This window comes from Lissotriton helveticus, chromosome 1_1 (genome assembly GCF_964261635.1).
Source record: "Lissotriton helveticus chromosome 1_1, aLisHel1.1, whole genome shotgun sequence".
Taxonomy (NCBI): domain Eukaryota; kingdom Metazoa; phylum Chordata; class Amphibia; order Caudata; family Salamandridae; genus Lissotriton; species Lissotriton helveticus.
The window spans coordinates 1,107,622,825-1,107,642,965 of record NC_136057.1 but is presented as its reverse complement, the minus strand read 5'-3'; the positions used below and the strand labels follow the sequence as shown (position 1 = coordinate 1,107,642,965).

At 43.7% G+C, this 20,141-nt stretch overlaps 1 protein-coding gene across 3 annotated transcripts in view; it reads right to left on the bottom strand.

Annotated features, from left to right (window-relative positions):
• The window catches only part of LOC144821473 (uncharacterized), a 616,628-nt gene that overhangs the window by 173,198 nt on the left and 423,289 nt on the right, over positions 1-20,141 (bottom strand). For all 3 annotated transcript variants that reach the window (XM_078678562.1, XM_078678582.1, XM_078678572.1), the window contains one exon: positions 16,772-16,926. In XM_078678562.1, the coding sequence (XP_078534688.1) occupies positions 16,772-16,926 (155 nt within the window). The remainder of the gene's footprint in view (positions 1-16,771; positions 16,927-20,141) is intronic.

Here is a 20,141-nt window from a genome sequence, read left to right as displayed (position 1 = left end):
TTGTGACTAATGAGTTTTTAAATGGTGTTAGCAACCTCTTTAAAGGTTTAGGTAAAGAATAAATGAATTCAAGTGGTTTAAAAATCTCAAATAGATACATTTATCACATCTTTGATACATTTAAATTTATTTTAATTGGTTTTCTGTTTTCAATTATTTTTATTTTCTGTGTCCTAAGTGATTTCATTTAAGAAAGGTCATGCAGAATGTACCAGCTCCTTCAATTTTTTAACCAGTCCAGGTGAACCAGTTGTTAAATGGAACAAGTGGAAGAAAATATTTGCACACTATGCGAGAGTTTGTGGGAATAACTTGAGTGCAGAAAGGAAGCATTCACTACTTTTACACTGTCTAGGTGGTGAAGGACAGGAGGTGTTAGAAAATTTACCAGAATTAGAGGAACAAAGAGGTTTACATGAATATGAGATCTGTATTATACAATTAGACAGGCATTATTTACCAAGAACAAGCACTATAATGGAAAGATATAATGTTGGGTTAAGGGAGCAATGAAAACAGGAGACAGTTGAAGATTATTTAACTAGTTTGAGAAAATTGGCTTCAAGCTGTAAGTTTGGGGCGTTGAATGAAGAACGAATAAGAGATCAATTTGTCTTGAAGTGTAGGGAGGATAACATTCAAGAGGAATTGTGGCTCAAAGATGAATCCCAAATAGAAGGTTATTTCCATAGCGAAAAGAGTTGAACGCATGTTGAAATGTGGTACTGAATTGAAGAGTGAGAAAAGTAAAATTCAACCATCGTAGAAGAAGTACAAAAATAGGTTTTTCTTGTAAAAAATTAAGACACACACAATAAAAACACTAAAGGAAGATGTCTCAAGTAATTCATTTGAATGTATTCGTAGTGGGAGATTTGGCCACAAAGCCAATTATAAAAATTGTCCTGCTTTGAATGTGATTTGTCATGGTTGTGGTAAACAAGGTCATTTTTTAAGATTCTGCAGGTCTACAGAAAAGATTTTAAAACAAAAGTGTAAAAGAAGTAATATGTCAAGTTAATGAAGCTAAGTGTAATGATCATCCCATGGGTAAAGTAAGAGTGGATGGAATTGATCTTGAAATCAAATTTGATTCATGCTCTCATCTTACCATTATTGATAAGGACATTTTTTGCAAGTGGTTTCAAGAAAAAAATCGCTTACATAAAATGGATGTAAATCCACGGGGTTATGATGGTAAACCCATAAACATATTGGGCTATTTTAATGCAACCATTGAAATGGAAAACAAGTTGATGTTGGAAAAAGTTTGTGTGTCAAAAAAGGGTGATGGTTTACTTGGGTGGCTGCATCAACGTTTGTTGGGGGTTATTCTTAATCCTAATGCAGAACCTCAAGTTCAAATTCAAGGATTTGAAACCAGCACTAATGATTTTGTAAAGAATTTTTCACATTTTTTTAAGGATGAGTTGGGATGTTTAAAAGGGTACAAACATTGCATCATGCTGAAAAATGGAGCTGTACCATCACTGGCCAAAGTAAGGAGAATTCCCATTGCATTACAGGAAAAGGTAGAACAAGAATTAGATAAGCTTCTTAAACAAGGAATTATCACTCCTGTGGAAGCCTCTGAGTGGTTGGCACCAGAAGTTGTTGCCAACAAACCTAATGGGGATACAAGACTGTGTAGATCTCCGGTCACTAAACGAAGAAGTTGTGGTAGATACATTTCCACTACCAATTATTGATGAAATCAAGTCTACATTAAGTGGTGCTAGATTTTTCCTGCCACTGGATCTCACTCAGGCGTACCACCAGATTGAACTGACTCAGACCTCTCAGGATTGGACAGCATGTATCACTCCTATGGGAGAAAATATTCGACTGTCTAGAGCAGGGGTACTTCCCTGGCGGCCCGCGGACCTTGCAGACATCGTACCAGAGTTTTTTTTTTTAAAGGATGTCTGCAACCAGAGCTTGACTCAGACACTCTGCTGCTCTGTGGGGGCCAGGTGATCATCGCCATAGTCAGAGTGGGGCTGCAGGGGCGCTGAGAGGTGAACAAAGCCTCATTAACATGCCAATGGTCTTTTAAAGACCTGTTAAGTGCTCGGGTGGCGCTGTGTGCGCGCACGCCTGGAAGCTGTCACATTTCCATTTTCCATTGTCTTCATTAATAACAAATAATCACAAAGGTACATATGTCAGGAGTAGGGCTGTATGCACTGTAGGTACACTACATCTCCCAGAAAGAGTAGGAAAAAAAGGGTCGTTGTGCACTCTGCCATACGATTATGCGCAGGTCAGGTGAGAGGGCGGATTTAAACCAGCAGCTGTAGTCACTCGTTGCTTGGCTTTCAGCGTTTTTCGTGTTCTGCCCAGCCGTCCTTTTTGTGGTATCCTGTGATATCCTGCTTCTGCTTTCGTGGATCTTGGATGTTGGAATTTAGGTGCTTTTGTGAACTTCATCATTAAACCCCTTTGCTCGTGCCTGCTTCTTTGGATATTTTGTTTCGGCGGTCAATCCAGTATTACCCTTGGACGTGCCTTCCCCATTCCTCCCGTATCCTGCCTCAATCCCCTTTCCCTCCCAGCGTGTGTATAGAGCACAAGAATTCCGTTATCGTATCTGTTCAGCATTTGTCAGTTTCAGGACACTTTCGGGAAGTGTGTGTCATTTGTTTTTTTTTGTTCGACTACCTCCACTGTGAGCGATTATGCATCCCCGTTAATCAGTGCAAGCCGTCAACGATTAGCGGGGGACGCCCTGCCTTTCTGGATTACTCTATGATTTGCGGACTAGTCCAGGCCAGATTTTGGTTTAGCATTATTGAGGCTTTTTTCAACTATTTTCAACACGCAAGTTTGCGCATATACTCGGACATTCGAGTTTCTTATTTTTTGTTTACGCATTCTTCTTCTTCATAATCCTAACGCCTTCCTTTTCCCTGAACAACTTGTGTACCTACTGCACTTTATTACCAGCGTTATTTATTTGCTTTCCACGATATTCAGAAGGAAGACTTATGCAACTTTTATTTTCAAGAAACCATCCTACTACACATTCCTGCCTGGGACTTGCTACAAGTAAGCGTGGAAGGGTACACACTTGCTAAATTAGCTGTATATGTTCATTAAAATATTAGTACCATTGATTTAGATATATTTTGTTGTTTCCTGTTATATTTTAGCTTGCACTGTCCTGGGAAGCGGCCTCCTCCTTGCTGACTGTTATTGGGACTTCTTTGATGGTTTTTCTTGGTCCCTTCATTTTTCAGGGATACAGCTCCTTATAGTGTATTTCAAAAACTTCACACTGGGAGACTGTGTGTCTGGGAAAGGGGGGGACATTCTCTTCTCTCCTGGGGAACGGTTAATGGTATTGACCAAGCGAAGGCCAAATATATATATATATATATATATATATATATATATATATATATATATATATATATATATATATATATATATATTTATTTATTTTTTGATACCATCCATTCAGGTAAATAAAATATACACACGTAGCTCCGCTGCAGCCATTCTTCAAAAAATCTGCAAATAAAATAAATGCCAAAGGGGTGGAAATTGTTGGAGCTCGGTAGGGGGGGGTGTGGGTGGAGGAGGCAGAGTGAGGTGACAGAGGGAGATAGAGGGAGGGAGACCTCAGAGTGAGGGAGACTTCAGAGTGAGGGAGAGGGAAGGAGAGAGAGGGAGACAGAGGGAACACGGGAGAGGGAAGGAGAGAGAGGGAGACCTCAGAGTGAGGGGGACCGAGGGAGACCTCAGAGTGAGGGGGACCGAGGGAAACCTCAGAGTGAGGGAGACCTCAAAGTGAGGGAGAGGGAAGGAGAGAGAGGGAGACAGAGGGAAGGAGAGAGAGGGAGACAGAGGGAACAAGGGAGAGGAAAGGAGAGAGAGGGCGGCAGAGTGAGGGAAAGGGAAATAGAGTGAGGGAAAGGGAAATAGAGCGAGGGAAAGGGAAATAGAGCGAGGGAGAGGGAGACAGAGAGAGAGTGTGAGACAGTCAGAGTGAGTGAGACAGAGGAAGAGAGGGAGTGAGACAGTCAGAGTGAGGGAGAGAGGGAGTGAGAGAGACAGAGGGAAAGAGAGGGAGGGAGAAAGAGAGGGAGGGAGAAAGAGAGGAAGGGAGAAAGAGAGGGAAGGAGACAGAGAGAGAGAGGTGTGTATGCCGGGTCTGGTGGCTCAGTGGACGAAGGCATCAGCTGCAGGGACCTGTGATCAACCTCATGGTCACAGTTTTTTTTTGTTGCTCTAGCCCCGCCCCCTAACCCACTGACCCCGCCCCTACCGGTGCGGGCCTCAGACACAAACCACACTGTAACTTTGGCCCCCGAGAGAAAGTTTGTGAGTACCCATGGTCTAGAGTAAATTGTTTAAATTGGAAGGAGGGATTACAGAAATGTATACTGGCTCATCGTTTTACCCCTCACACCTCTACTTGCAAGTCTCCTTTTGAGTTGTTTAAATGTAGGACACCAAACACCAAGTTGTGCCCAGGTTGGATGACTTGGAGTAAAGGTATCAAGGATAACAAGGTGGGAGTTTGGAGAGAGAGGGAAGAAAGATTGCAACTTAAAAACAAGAAGTCAAAGCTCCTGCGGGTACTTTCTCATTGTCAAAGTCCACAAAACCCTTTTGTGTAATACAATGTTTTAAAAATGCTATCACATTGAAAGATGGAAGAATTTGGAATCTGCGTTGTGCTGTAATTCTTAAGTCTAATCGGAAATGGATTTGGAGACGAAAGATCAACTTGAAGACTCTCAGTTTCTTTTGTCCGGATCCTAGACTAAGTGAACGGAAAACAACCATGCCATCTTATTTGAAAGAATATATTAACTAGGTGTTTTTACTTTGTATTCTGTAACTGTATGTTTCACAATCTCTTCAATGTTAGAAGGGAGATGTGTGGTGTTCTCCTTGATTGGTATTCATCAATGAGGGTTCTATGTTCCATAGAACCAAGAATGTCTTTGTTGTGTTCCTCATCTGTCAGTTGCTCGGCTGTGGATGGATGAGGTGTTGATTATTAAACCGCCAACTTTAACCCACTACGTGTGTCCTGTGTGCTGTAGTTAAACTTTATACTTGCTTTCTTCATTATGCTGCTTAAGCCATGCTGCCAAATGCACCCTTCATCTTAGAATCTTTCGCTCAACGCCTTAATACAGAATTGTCAACAACTCGAAACACACTTTTGTAGGCAACCCCCCCAACAGATCAGCTCAGGGTCTTGCTTAACATTTGTTCCGGAGTTAAAAATAGAAACAAACATTGGGATGCCTTCAGTGCTTTACTAAGAGATGAAAAACTACATCTTGTATTCATCACAGAATGTAGACCACTTATAGAGGATGTAATCCCTCCTCACACTAAAATTTTCAATCAAGATAGGAAATTAAAAACATTTAGATGAGTAATGATCGTTTTACTACAACACCATTAATATCGCCTCTTATTTACAATGGAGTAGAGATCGTCACTGCGATCTTAAATCAACGAACCCTAGAATGGCAGAGCAATACTAGTATACCACCCTCCTAACACAACCAATTTCTAGAATGTCTGGACAACATTCCTATTCTCTTTGCCATGGGGTACAGAAAAGGTCTAGTTTTAGAGGACTTTAATTTACATTCTCTGAATTTAAAGCCCTATTGTCATGCATGGATTCCATGGACCATATAGCCCCTACCCAGAGTGCAGGTCTCACTATTGACCTCATTTTCAGGGTGCCTGACCTAGCATCTATCATGTTAGTTCTGCCTCTTTTCTGTTTAAACTAAGCAGATCACTCCTTTATTCTTTTTACCAGACATGGCTAGGTAAATGTGAATCAGATCCATAAGGTTGCCCCATGTAAACAAAGAATTAAGATCAGTAAAAATCTATGGGTAGTGTTAAAAATAGGTCAGCCCCTCATCCATTGTTAGAACTTCAGTTTCATTTAAAGGACATTAATAAAGCCATATCATCATTACTTGATGCTCTATCCCCTAATAAATGAGAATCGTGGACCAGTGAAGAACAAACCAGCCTTCTGTAAATGATTCACTCCCCCTCTTAAATCGGAAATATCAGACCTGCTACTTCTTGAGCGGAATTGGCGGAAAACATACTCCGAAAAACCCAACTAGAAGTAGCAAACAAAAGAAGATAGAACTCCACAAAAGTAGACTTTGCCCCATCTTCTCTATAATCATTATTCAGCTTAGTTTTTCACCTGGTCTTAGGATCGAATGGGACAGTGGCAGTAATTTCTTACTAATTCACAAACAACTCTCTAGCAGATTTTCTTTTGATAATGTTAGTGTCAGTATACTTGTCATCTGCGGATCACGGTAACATCACCCCGTCACGACGGAGATTACAGCGCAAGCAGAGAACCACATTTCCCAGCATGCCATGGATCACATTGCGTGCATGACGCAAGCCACGCAGAACAAGGAAGTAAATAGCTCGCCGAAGACGCCGACTTTGCCGATTATTCCTGTAAGGAGACGGAATGGGTTGGTATGCTGCCGTTCCGGTAAGATCCTTCTCGGTTCTTCTTTTGTCTTTGAGACTAACAGTACCCCGCTCTGGGTCGGGTACGCTGCTACAGTCGCTTCAAGCTGAAACTCGTTGTTAGCGAGTTATTGGGGCATTTCCAAGTCTCTTTATAGGTTCTGACCTAATCTCCCTGTTGGAAGAGACAAGACCTTGTCGTCTCATTGCAGGGAGAAACCTAAGACAAGGCACTATTTGGTGCCGAACAACCTTGGAGAGTGGTTTGGGCTCAGACTGCTTCCCGGCATATATACTGTGACACTTAGTTGCATGGTCGTCTAAGAGTCATTAGACGCCCGTGGAAGACGGAAACTGTATAGGTTCGACAGAACCCATTGGGATATTTATCCTCTTGACCCCTGAACCTTATGAGGAGTCTTCACGTTGTTTTGTGCTTTATTTCATCCCTACACAGGAGAAACGAGGTAGCGGTTTTAAACCAGAGGGATTGTTGCATCTTCAGGAACGAAAACAAACAGTGTTTGGTATGCATAAGGATTGTTTGTACGTAAGTTCAGCCCACATGGGAATGTGAATTACATGATATTTATTGTGTCTTCCTCCACAGTTGGTTGCAACACCCTGGCATCGCCCCGAGTCTCTTCTCCTAGGTTTCAGGTCCACCGTATTTTCCTTTGCAGGTAGGGGTGCCACCCTAACATAAGAGAAAGGAAAGAAAGTGGGAGGTTCACATGAGGAGGTGCGGGGGTGTATTCTAACTGTCTGTCATTCTCGTTTCAGATCTCCCTCCCCGCTGTCCCCTTCCTTTCCTTCCCCTGCGGGACTGTCCTAGTCGCCTGTGTTTACAACTTCAGGCTCTGGGGAAGTTGTGTAGGGTAAGTTATAGGTCATTCAGCACAGCCCCGAAGAGATAAGAAGGCGGAGCCTGACAGTTAGTCTGATCAGACAGGAGATGGAATCTAAAAAGACATCTTCATTATTCCTCATTTTTGTCATTTTTTCCATTTTATCCACAAAGACCTGTGGAGTTGAAGACCCATGGTATGTTGCTGATGGAGGTTCTAAAGTGTTGCAATAGCCCCAAAGAATGCAGAATCCTCCAGGGTCCATGAACTGCGGTCCGTTCCGGGCCACATTGGGCAGGTGCTGCTCATAAGATTTTTGCTCAAGGCTCTATCACCTCTAATTCCTCCAGTGGTTTCCTGTTGCCACTCTTCTCATCTGCGACAGTTTGTATGCATGTCCACGTTCAGCTGTGTACATCGCGAAGCACCCCGCTGACATTCCCTTGCACCTCTGCTGTCTCCACAGTGTTCCTCAGTCCACCCACAGGCACAAATCAGACCAAAGTTGCCACCGCAAGGGAATCACAATAAAATGTCTGCAATCCCAGCCTTACAAAAAAGCCATAGCGATACCAAAGGGGATGATGGGTGGAGCGTTTGAGCAAATCAAACACTCACCCCCAGTCAACTGATCTGGGTTTAATCCATCATCATTCTTTAACTCACTCCACCACCCCAGTTCAGACATGGCCATATGAAAATCAGGCTGACCCTGTGCCTCATGGGAACAGTCCAGCCCGAACTGCCAAGCCATGTCTTCCTTGGACCAGGAAACAAGCATCCTGGGACCCGTTTCGGGTTCATAACCCTCATCAGCCAGGCTATCTTGAATCCAGTGGCAAAGTGAACAAGGGACCCACGTCTGGGCATACCCTGCCGTTTTTAGGGCAAACCAAGTGATACAAAAAAGCCATGGTATTCAAACCAAATGATAGTATGTGTATAGTCTTAGCAGGGACTTCCAATTAAAGAATGTGGCCATAATGGAGACGTGAATGTACAAATTTCTTCTTCACCATCTTGGTGTCCTTAAACTCAACAACTGGGAAATAAATTGTTTGTGTTTTCAGCTTATAAAAACAGTGATTAGTTACTAGTAACTACCCTTTCTGGGGTCATCGAGAGGAGGGTATACTTCAGAAGCAAGGCCTCCATTATGCTGGAATTAGGTTTAGAAACATTGGTTGACATCCACCCACTGGTCATTGATAGGTGAAATACAAACAAAAAGTACCCTCAGAGCAAGATGCTGATGATGTGTAAGATATACAGTTCAGGTTAACAAATATCTGGGTGTCAGCAACACATAAAAAAAAATCATTAGGTAGTTAAAAGACAGATTATTCTCGTGGGACTTGGCTAAAACCTAAAAAGAGGAAGAGCTGCTGATTGGATACCTATCTGACAAGTAGAACTGATCCATTTTACATCTGTACTCAATCTTGTATACGGAAGGTGCTGGGTGGGTGATCGTCTGTATCAAATGTTACCTACACATCAAGACATTTTAATGCTTCCACTCTCCAACATCAATCTCCATCCTTATGCCAATCAATATAGATAATACCATTACTTTGTGCTCATTCCAGGACTTAAATCAGCCAGGAAATTATCAAAGGATTTGGCTTTGTGTAGCTCTGTACTTAGTTAGCTGCTGTACACTTGAACACTGCTGCTGGAAGTGGGTGCTATGAAATGAAATGGTAACTTATCATCTGTATTTAAATAGGATATATTTTGCACTGGGAAAACTGTGGTGGGTTCAAAATCAAAGCCTTCATTGTACTCAAAGAGCCATTTCGTACTTTGTAAATATCCTCTTTTGATAGCTGAACAAATTAGTGAATCTGTTTAGCCCAGCAGGGGTCTTACGATGAGTCAGTTGCCACTGCCCGAGAAGTTCAGAGTTTTACTAACTATGGTCACTATCTCGCCTAAATTTTAGCCATCATTATAAGCATCCATCCTTTCATACATAGCAGCTCTGATTTTTACCCCCCTCATTGTTAAAATTGGATTAAATAAATGGCCTCCAGCACTGTGGGCTTAGCAGCAAATGTCTGAAAATTTACCAATGATAAATCTTCCAAACTATTTCTGGTGAAATGGTGTGTTGCAAAGATTTAGACCACCCTGAATCAGAGCATGATCCAAACATCTCATCCACGTAGCAAAGACAACAATGAACACGCATTTGCAATGCAATAGGTCTCACATTAATTAAGTTTGAGCTATTGACATTGCTAAATATTGCAACAAAAGTTTATAAATTGTAGGCCCAAAAATGTTTTTTAAATATTTTTTAGCAATGGTGGCATGCTGCGCTTTAGATGAATATGTTTAAAAGTAAAGTGCGCCATACTGCGATTGCTACAATAGTAAATTGTGGATGCGTTAACAATTGATGTGTGCACTGATGGATGGTGGTGTGTGCCTGTAGAAATTGTGCACTGATGGCTGGTGGTGTGTGTGCCTGGTGGAAGTGTGCACTGCTGGCTGGTGGTGTGTGTGCCTGGTGGAAGTGTGCACTGATGGCTGGTGGTGTGTGTGCCTGGTGAAAGCGTGCACTGACGGTTGGTGGTATGTGTCTGGTGAAAGCGTGCACTGACGACTGGTGGTGTGTGTGTGCCTGGTGAAAGTGTGCACTGACGGCCGGTGGTGTGTGTGTGCCTGGTGAAAGCGTGCACTGACGGCCGGTGGTGTGTGTGCGCCTAGTGAAAGCTTGCACTGATGTCTGGTGGTGTGTGCCTGGTGGAAGCGTGCACTGAAGGCTGGTGGTGTTTGTGTCCAGTGAAAGCGTGCATTGACGGCTGGTGGTGTTTGTGCCCAGTGAAAGCGTGCACTGATGACTGATGGTGTCTGTGCCTGGTGAAAGTGTGCACTGACAGTGTGGTTGTGTGTGGTTTTGTGTGTGTGGTTTTGTGTGTGATATTGTATGTGTGATATTGTATGTGTGGTTGTATGTGTGGTTGTATGTGTGGTTGTATGTGTGGTTGTATGTGTGGTTGTATGTGTGGTTGTATGTGTGGTTGTACGTGTGGTTGTACGTGTGGTTGTACGTGTGGTTGTGTGTGTGGTTGTGTGTGTGGTTGTGTGTGTGGTTGTGTGTGTGGTTGTGTGTGTGTGTGTGTGTGTGGTTGTGTGTGTGGTTGTGTGTGTGTGTGTGGTTGTGTGTGTGTGGTTGTGTGTGTGGTTGTGTGTGTGTGTGGTTGTGTGTGTGGGTGTGATTGTGGGTGTGTGTGTGATTATGTGTGTGGCTGTGTGTGGTGGTGTGTGGTTTTGTGTGTGTGATGTGTGTGTGATGTGTGTGTGATGTGTGTGTGATTGTATGTGCGGTTGTATGTGGGGCTGTGGTTGTATGTGGGGCTGTGGTTGTATGTGTGGTTGTGGTTGTATGTGTGGTTGTGGTTGTGTGTGTGGTTGTGTGTGTGTGGTTGTGTGTGTGTGTGGTTGTGTGTGTGTGGTTGTGTGTGTGTGGTTGTGTGTGTGTGGTTGTGTGTGGTTGTGTGTGGTTGTGTGTGGTTGTGTGTGGTTGTGTGTGTGCACGTGGTTGTGTGCGCGTGGTTGTGTGCGTGGTTGTGTGTGGTTGTTGTGTGTGGATGTATGTGTGGTTGTTGTGTGTGGTTGTTGTGTGTGGTTGTTGTGTGTGGTTGTTGTGTGTGGTTGTTGTGTGTGGTTGTGGGTGTGTGGTTGTGGGTGTGTGGTTGTGTGTGGTTGTGTGTGTGATTGTGTGTGTGATTGTGTGTGTGATTGTGTGTGTGATTGTGTGTGTGATTGTGTGTGTGATTGTGTGTGTTTGGTTGGTACTTGGAGTGTATGTTGCAATGAGTGCAGTGTAATTATGTGGCGTGTAATTATGTGGCACTGAGTGGTATTTCCCTGCCCTTGATTGCCTCCATTTAGTGTGTTGAATTGTGGGATTTGCAGTCCAACCTCTGTAGTTTGTCCCTCTCATTCCTTGGTGACAAATCTGTTTTCCCTCCAAATTTCTCCTTTGCTCTGTGCTTAGACCTGTGTGCTAAAACAGTGCACTCCCAGCCACCATTTTGTGCTCACAAGCCAGTGAGGCCAGCCCCCCTGCCCCCCCCCCCGCAACAGGGATTGTTCTACATCAGAGGGTGCTTCTGTGAGCTGTTTAAACTGTATTTACTGGGGCCTGTGCACTTCGTTTTTTGGCCAGCAGGGGGAGTAAAGCTTTCTTCAAACAGTATTGTTAATTTCGAGTTAGTGAAGCCTTTACCTGCAGATGTCCAAAGTTGTGGATTGAGCCTGCCTGTCTCTTAGGAGATTCTGAACAGGAGAAGCAGCTTCCAACTACCTGGCCAGCAACCCTTGTCTGAGGTCGCTGGGACCTTATATGGTCTGCTAGTGGTTGGCACGTGTACACTGATTGGTGGTTGTATCTAGTGTTTCTATTGGGTTAGGGTTAATGTCCTCATTGGTTGGGTATTTGAGGGTTCTGATTGGTTTCTCGGTCTGTGAGTAAATCATTGTAGGGTTGGGACTAGAGCTAGGGTTAGGATTTCTATTGGAAGTAGGGACTAGGGCTTCCTATGTTATTGGTTGTTGGGAGTAGGGTGGGACTAGGGCTGGGTTAGTCCTTTAATTGGAAGTAGCTATTTAGGGCTTCTGGTGTGATTGGTTGTTGGACCCATTGTGGGACTAAGAGTAGGGTTAGGCTTTCTATTGGAAGAAGGGACTAGGGCTACCTGTACCATTGGCTGCTTGGACTTGGGTTGGGACTAGTGGTAGGGCTAAGGCCTTTATTGGACGCAGAGATCAGGGTTTTTGAACTGATTGGGTGCTTGGACTAGGGCTAAGATGGGCTACAAGGTCCTGGTCTCCTATTGGTTCTAGATGTTAGGGCTAGTGTTGTGATTGGATAGTGTTAGGGCTAGGGTTCCCATTGGCTGAAGGAGGCGCCTGATTATTAGCGCTACAAAAAAGGCCAGGCTTAGGGCATCTCAGCTCGGGCGTCGAGGCTAACGGCGGAGAGGACAAGGGTAATTGCCTGTTTGAGCCTGTTCAGGGCGGAGAGGACAAGGGTAGTTGCCTGTTTGAGTCTGTTAAGGGCGGAGAGGACAAGGGTAGTTGCCTGTTTGAGCCTGTTAAGGGCGGAGAGGACAAGGGTAGTTGCCTGTTTGAGCCTGTTCGAGACTGGTCGGGACTAGGGCCAGAAATGCTGCCCTTTCTCTCCTTTAACAATACCCAGCCCACACCATCCACAACCACAAACAGAGCAACACACTCACACCAAATATACACCACGCACAACACTATGCACAGGTTAATGTACCAGCATGCACCACCAACCCAACCAAACCACATCTACACACCCTACTATCCCAACTACCACACATATCCACCATCACCCTCAAGCAGTACACAACTCTATCCTATACCATTAACCAATACACTCAACACTAACACAACGCCAATCAACACTATACATAACTACATCCCACTCAGACACACTCTCCCTGCTGTAATTACACCTAACAGTCCACCTTTTATCACTAACAAACATATAACGATCCTTCCATCAGTTGTCCAACAAACACCCTCCTCTCCCTTCTACCATAATAACACTAACACACAACACACACACTGCACACCACCACACTTTGTAACTCTTGAAACAAACCAGTCTAAGATAAACACTCTCACCTCTACTTCATTCCCTCCTACACACAACATACACTTTACTCATAAACACATCACCACCCCCTCTACGTCACAACCTCCTCTCACAAACAATACTACACAACCAAATCAGGTGCAGGAAACATATACATCAGCACCCCTTTTCACCACACCTCAAAAGCAAAACATATCACACACACCAACACAACAAGATCTTCAGAGAGCAACACCTCATAATACTTACCATCACAAAATACATACATATACCTACCTTTCAAAGCACACAAAGGAACAAACTCCAATCGTCCACCACACCTAACACAGATACAGCAATACGGCACCTCTCTTCTAACCGCCTCTCATCCATTGGACAATTTAGAACATTACAACATGACTGCACTACCTCCCCTGACTCATACACCTTCCGCCTTTAACACACGCTAAAAATATAAGCAACATGCCACACCTCACAACTTTGCTTCCCCAAGTCTACCTCACAACAATGTTACACCACAAAAGCAACACAGCACTCCAACTCATTCTCAAACACCATCTCCAACACATACACTTGCAGACCCATCAAAATGTATTCTTAGCATGCTGGATGAGGAACACGATAAAGAACAGCTACACAATTGCTATCCTAATACAGCTAATACCAGCACTAAAAGCACACCTGCTACACACCCACACAATACTGATCACTCTTCTACAAAACAAAGTCCCACTATCACCAAAGGCCACTCTCTACACTGTCTACTAATAAATGCTCGATCCTTCTCTGAAAACAAGCATCACATCTACGACCTTCTCACCGATACAAAATTTCCAAATGGATAAACTAGCAAGATCAAGCTTTGCTACTATAAAAACGCTACGACAAATTTTCCCTCATTTGGGATTTCCACACAAGATCCAAGCTACCATCTCCCTTGTTCTATCCAAACTCGATTATGCCAATAGCCTCTACCACGGATCACCTTTAACGACCATGAAAAGACTACAACGGATTCAGAACTCGGCTGCCAGACTACTCTTGCATATCAAACCACGAGACCACATCTCCCTTGCCTTGAAAGCCCTGCATTGGTTACCGGTTGCCAGAAGATCCACGTTCAAGCTGCTTTGAATTACCCACAAAGCAATACATGGAATAGGACCACTCTTCATCAGGAATAAAATCACCAAACATATTCAACAAAGGAACCTCCGCTCTAAAGGAGCATCTCGCCTCAAAATCCCACCATACAAGAAAAAAACCATGGGTGGCACATCCTTCTCTGTTCAAGCAGCCAAACTATGGAACTCTTTACCCCCCAACATAAGATCCACCGACAACCACCTTATCTTCAGAAAACTATTCAAGATCTGGCTCTTCCCCACATAAGCACCATACGGAAACAGAAATTTACAGCATATCCCTCTGTATATAAGCATTTGTTTTCACTATAGATATGTACCTATCTTTGTGTATTACTTTATAAAACATGTAAAATAATTATGTTGTTAAGAGAAAATAAAAAAAATAAAAAAAATAATATTCATCAATAAATAAAAATCATCTTTGATGTACATACTTCCATTGTGCATCTACGTACCTTCCGTGTACTTGGATCTGTGTGTCTGTTACTTTTCTCCTGAAAAAGCATATCCAATGCACTACCCTATTTCTCATCCTGTGCCTCTATCAATATATTTAATCTAAATATACTTACTTCCTTTTTGTATCTATATACTTTCAATGTACTTATGGATCTATATATTTATCACTTTCTTCTAATTTAGCATTTCCAATGCACTAGCCTATTTCTCAGCCTATACTTCACTCAATACATCTTCTAGCCCAACCTTCTGACTCATCTCAAACTTCTTTCTACTACTCCTTCTAATGCACTACCCTATCTCGCATCCTATAGATCTATCAATATATCCTCTACTTCCACTCTCTCGTTTATCCCAAACTCCATACCACTACTATGATCGCCAAAATAACCCTTTCTAGACTCTTTCCTGCTCTACCCCTCCTTGCATCATCTGGAGTGTATGTTGCATTGAGCGCAGTGTAATTATGTAGTATATACTTATGTGGCACTGAGTGGTATTGTGTGGAGTGTGTGTTGCATTCAGTAGAGTGTAATTGTGATGCGTGTAATTGTGTGGCACTGAGTGGTAATGTTTGGAGTGTATGTTGCATTGAGTACAGTATAATTATGTAACATATAATTATGTGGCACTGAGTGGTATTGTGTGGAGTGTGTGTTGCATTCAGTAGAGTGTAATTATGTGGCACTGAGTGGTATTTGGAGTGTGTGTTGCATTGAGTGCAGTGTAATTATGTGGCGTGTAATTATGTGGCACAGAGAGGTATTTTGAGTATGTTGCATTGAGTGCAGTGTAATTATGTGGCGTGTAACTATGTGGCACTGAGTGGTATTTGTAGTGTATGTTGCATTGAGTGCAGTGTGCTAACGCGATGGCTTAGGCGAGACCTAAAACCTGAATGAATTAGCTCCAATGGATCCAGGAGAGAGATGGTTTGTGGCCGTAGATCAACACACAAATTAATTATATTTTATTCAAATAATATGTCATTTCTAATATAGCAGTGTGACATTAGTATAAGAATTCAATTAACTTTACAATTAGCTGCTAGTTATTTAAAATAGTCGGTCTACCTTTAATACTACAATTCTGGAAAGTACCAAACATTGTTGAAACCGCTAATAACAGCTTATTAAAGCATTAATTCCTTATTTTCATAGCTTAAATAGACAGTTGTGCCAATGAGTATTAGGGAGAAATTATTTAAATCAATTACCCTGCTGCATACTTATCTTCATCTCTTTGGCTTTCCCTTCCTTTCTCAGGGCTGTGCTTTTATCGGTCAGTGAGACATCAGGCCCTGTGATTGAAAAGACTGTTGGAGTTGCTGTCAGCACACATGTTTGCATGGATCAGTACTGTTCTTTCAGGTGCATGAGAAGTAACATTTGGTGGCACCACATACTCTACCACCATTCCTGCACCTTCCTCAGTTTGGTGGGGGAATTGTGGAAATACATGGAGACAACAGGTCTCCTCCCACCATTCCTGCTCTCAATGGGGTCTCTCAAGACCTGAAGTATATGGCAGATTAGCAGCTGCCCATCCACAATATGAAACCCCATTTTTCACTCCTAAGGTGGAAGAGAAGAGGCAAACGAAGCTCCTTCCCCCCGACCTTAAGTCACAGCAGTGAAAAAACAAATTCCCAATCACTGCATAGCAATACTAGATTGCAGCTTATGATGAACCCAACTATAGGTGCAAGTAAATAGCATCAAATATGTACCCCTTTTCCAGGGGAGGAGGGTAGTAAAATGTTACTATCACAAGATTCCCAAATAAAATTCCCCATCCACTGGTTCTTTTAAAGGCAAAAAACTGAAAATTGATCTTTGGGGCAATGTAAGTCTTGACTATTTCTGCGAGGCTGTGCTTGCGAATGAGTAACTATGTAGTGCAGAGAGGCTTTCAAGTCCTCTGCTTGTAACAAGGTTGCTCTGTGTACTAAGACATTCACCCCAAACATGTACACACCCTAAAAGTCATAGTCGGGGTTCTGGTGAATCGGCTCACCCTTGTATTCTCGGACAGGTTAATACTGCAAGTATTTGGTACTCAGCTCTGCACAATGCACCCATGATGTGCATGAACTTTTATGCTCACCCGTTTAGAGGAAAAAGCTTTCAAAATGCCTTGAAACGCATTCTGCAGCTACATATGCATAGCAAGAAAACTTTTTGACTCACCTAATAGGTGTAAACGCCCCATCGTAAACGGTGAGAATTGCGTCACGGAGGTAAACACACTGCCATATTAGTGAAAAGTCCCCTCTTGTAATAACGATGTCTGGGTCGTACGTATTTTGAAGGTGATGTTGAAATATTATGTGCGTCTCATTTACCTAGACGAAAAGCAAACAAAAAAAAAAAAATCACATTGCTGCCAAAGTTAAAATGGACTTTGTTTATTTTTCTGTTTGCTACATAACTGAATTGTCCAGTACCGATTTAAATTAGCTGCTGTAAGCTGCATGTTGATATTTCAAAAAAAGGAATCATACTCTGTGTGGTTTTCAAGGTCATCTATTTGCTAGAATCAAATCATAGGGCAGGCATTTTGCATTTTTTAATACGGTAAATACCTGTTAAAAATCAACTTTGGTATAGTGCTTATTACAGCTTCAATTTTCTTTGTGTCTTTTAAAACATGGAAGAGTATTTACATTGAAGGCTGGGGTACATCTTCTAGATTCCTCACTATAGGCCTAATTACGAGTCTGGCGGACCAAGGACCGCCTGACTCGCGGGGGCGCGATGGTGGCAGTCTAGCCACCGCCGCACCGGCGGTCAGACCGCCCCATTACGAGTTGGGTGGTCAGACCACCATTGCAACACTGCAGCCTCCAGGGAACCACTGTTCCCTGCCAGTTGCACGGCGGTCAGGGGCTCAGTAATATGCTGGTGGTGTCGCTGCGGCACCGCCATGCATATTATGTGTTTCAGGACCACTAGCAGTGTCATGGAGGTCTTTCCTCCATAAAAAGGCTGGTGGTCCTGAAACAAAGGGGGCCCTACACGGCCACATGTTGTCCATGTGCCGTTGGATGCATGCAGGGGGGCAAAACATGCCCATGCCGTGCAGGAACTGTTTTTGGTGTTCCCATTATGGTGATTGTTAGATTTGGGGGTCTCTAGTTGGCAGAGTTAGGTCTCTTTGACCAAGTAGGGACCCTTGCGTCTAGTCAGGGTAAGAGGGTACACTCCTAAAATAATCCCTGCTCATCTCCTTGGTAGCTTGGCACAAGCAGACAGGCTTTTCTCAGAGGCAGTGTGTTAAGCATTTGTGAACACATACAGTAACCCAGTGACAACACTACAGATGGACACCACACAAGTTGTATTATAAAAATAAGTATTTTTATATAGACTTAACACAAGACCACAAACGACAGAAATCCACAATACTGTACTTTAGAATGGTAGAATTAGCTTAGTTCACTTTAGATGGTAAATGCGATACATTCAATGCACCCTTGGATGCGTAACGTGATACAAGCAAAAAGTTGCAGGGAAGGTGATCCGTCGGTTCCTTACACGCAAGAACGGGGATACGTCAGTTCCTTACTCCGGGGGAGGTGATGTGTCAGTTCCCAACTGATGCGCAGGGGACGGTGATGCGTTGGTTCCTTACCGGAGGGGAGGGGATGCGTCTGTTTCTTACTGTGCTTCTGTGGCGATGCGACTCGCAGCACCGCGATGCCGATCCGGTGCAATTCAATAAAAATGGCGTCTTCTCCTTGATGCGACAACGAAGGGGTGATGCGTGCACACACAACGGCAGTGTAGCGACTCTGCGAAGCTTCTGATCCGCGCTTCTCCGGTGATGTGACGGTTCCAGCGGCGACACCCTTACTCAGTGATGAGACGACAGCGGCGGCGACACTCTTCTCCGGTGATGCGTGGCGCTTCGATGCGACAACGGCGGCAACCTTACTCAGTGATGGGACGACAGCGGCGGCGACACGCTTCTTCTTCACGAGTCGCGCTTCCAGCTCCCTGCAACACACAGTCTCTCAGAAGGCCCAGCACAACAGCAGGCACTTCAAATTCCCAGCAAAGGATTTCAGGGAAGCTGGTTAGTGAAGTCTGGTATCCCTGAGACTTCAGCAGGAGGCAAGATCCATTTCCAAGCCCTTGGAGATCCTTTACAAGTTGATGAAAGTAGCACAAAGTTCCTTTCCCCTTTCTTTGGCAGTCAGGCAACCACTGCAGGCCAATCCCCCAAACAGCACTCAGCTTAAGGATAGCCTCCTCCTTCAGTTTCTCTCTGGTTCCTCTCCTTAGCAAAGGGTCTTCTTGTTTCCCAAAAGTGATCTAAATTTCTGGGGTCTGGGTCCCCTCTTTTATACACCTAATCTATTTGTTCTCTGAAGGCAGAGAGTGTCTGTGGCTAGTCCAAACCAGTTCTGTGCAGTCCTGGAGCACTTTGTTGACAAGACTCCTTCTTTCCTTTGACAGTGTGGGCCAGGGACATCAGACGCACCACAGGAGGTGGAGCCAGCATTGTGGAAGGCAGGCACAGCCCTATTCAGGTCCCAGGTGCTCCCCACCCCTCACTCTACATGCAGATGGGTCTATTCAGTCTTATGCTGACTCACCCTGTCTCCTGTAATCCTCCAGTCCCTGTCACTCAAACTCCAGAGAAGGAATACACAACCTAGCAGAGGCAGACTTGGATAGTTAGGCAAGAAATTACCTACTTTCTAAAAGTGGTATTTTCAAACACAGAATGTTAAAGCCAACTTAACTAAAAGAAGTATTTTAACATTCTGAGTTCAGGCAGACTAAAATCAAATTTTTACCCAGTTTCCTGAGTCAGTTTGGATGATAAAATGTTATAATCAAACTGCCCATTCTGGCCTATGGGGAACAGATAGCCTTGCAATAGTAAACAACGAAAATGGCTGTAATTCACTATTAGGACATGCCACACCATCAGGGCATGTCCTACCTTTTACCTTCAATGCACCCTGCCCTTGGACCTACCATAGGGGGTGACTAATATGCAGAAAATGGAAGGTTTAGGGGCTGGCAAGTGGGTGAACTTGCCAGTCAACATGGCAATACCAGACTGCACTTAGGCTCTGCAATGGTACACCCGAGACACACTCTACAGGCTGCTTCTGTGGGTGGCACAACGAGTGCTGCAAGCCCACAAGCAGCATTTGATTTACAAGCCCTGGGCACACTCAGTGCACTGTACTAGGGTCTGACAAGTAAACTAAACAAGCCAATCATGAAGTCACTAATTCATACATCAATTTACCATAGGGAGCACTTGCACTGTGGCACTGAATAGTAGTGGCACAGTGCCTAAAGCATCTATAACCAGCAAAAACATATGAGGCAACAGCAAAAAATGGAAGGGACACCCACGCCAATGGTGCCAGGTCTAACAGTGATCATTTTTAGAGGCACTGCTATTGGACTGCCAAAAACATCCCTCTAAACACGAGAACACTTATAAACTGGAGAGTGCTGCAGCCACGGGTTTCACATAATACACATGGGGTCTTAGTGAACTGGTAGGCACAGAACCATGCTAGTGTAGAAACCT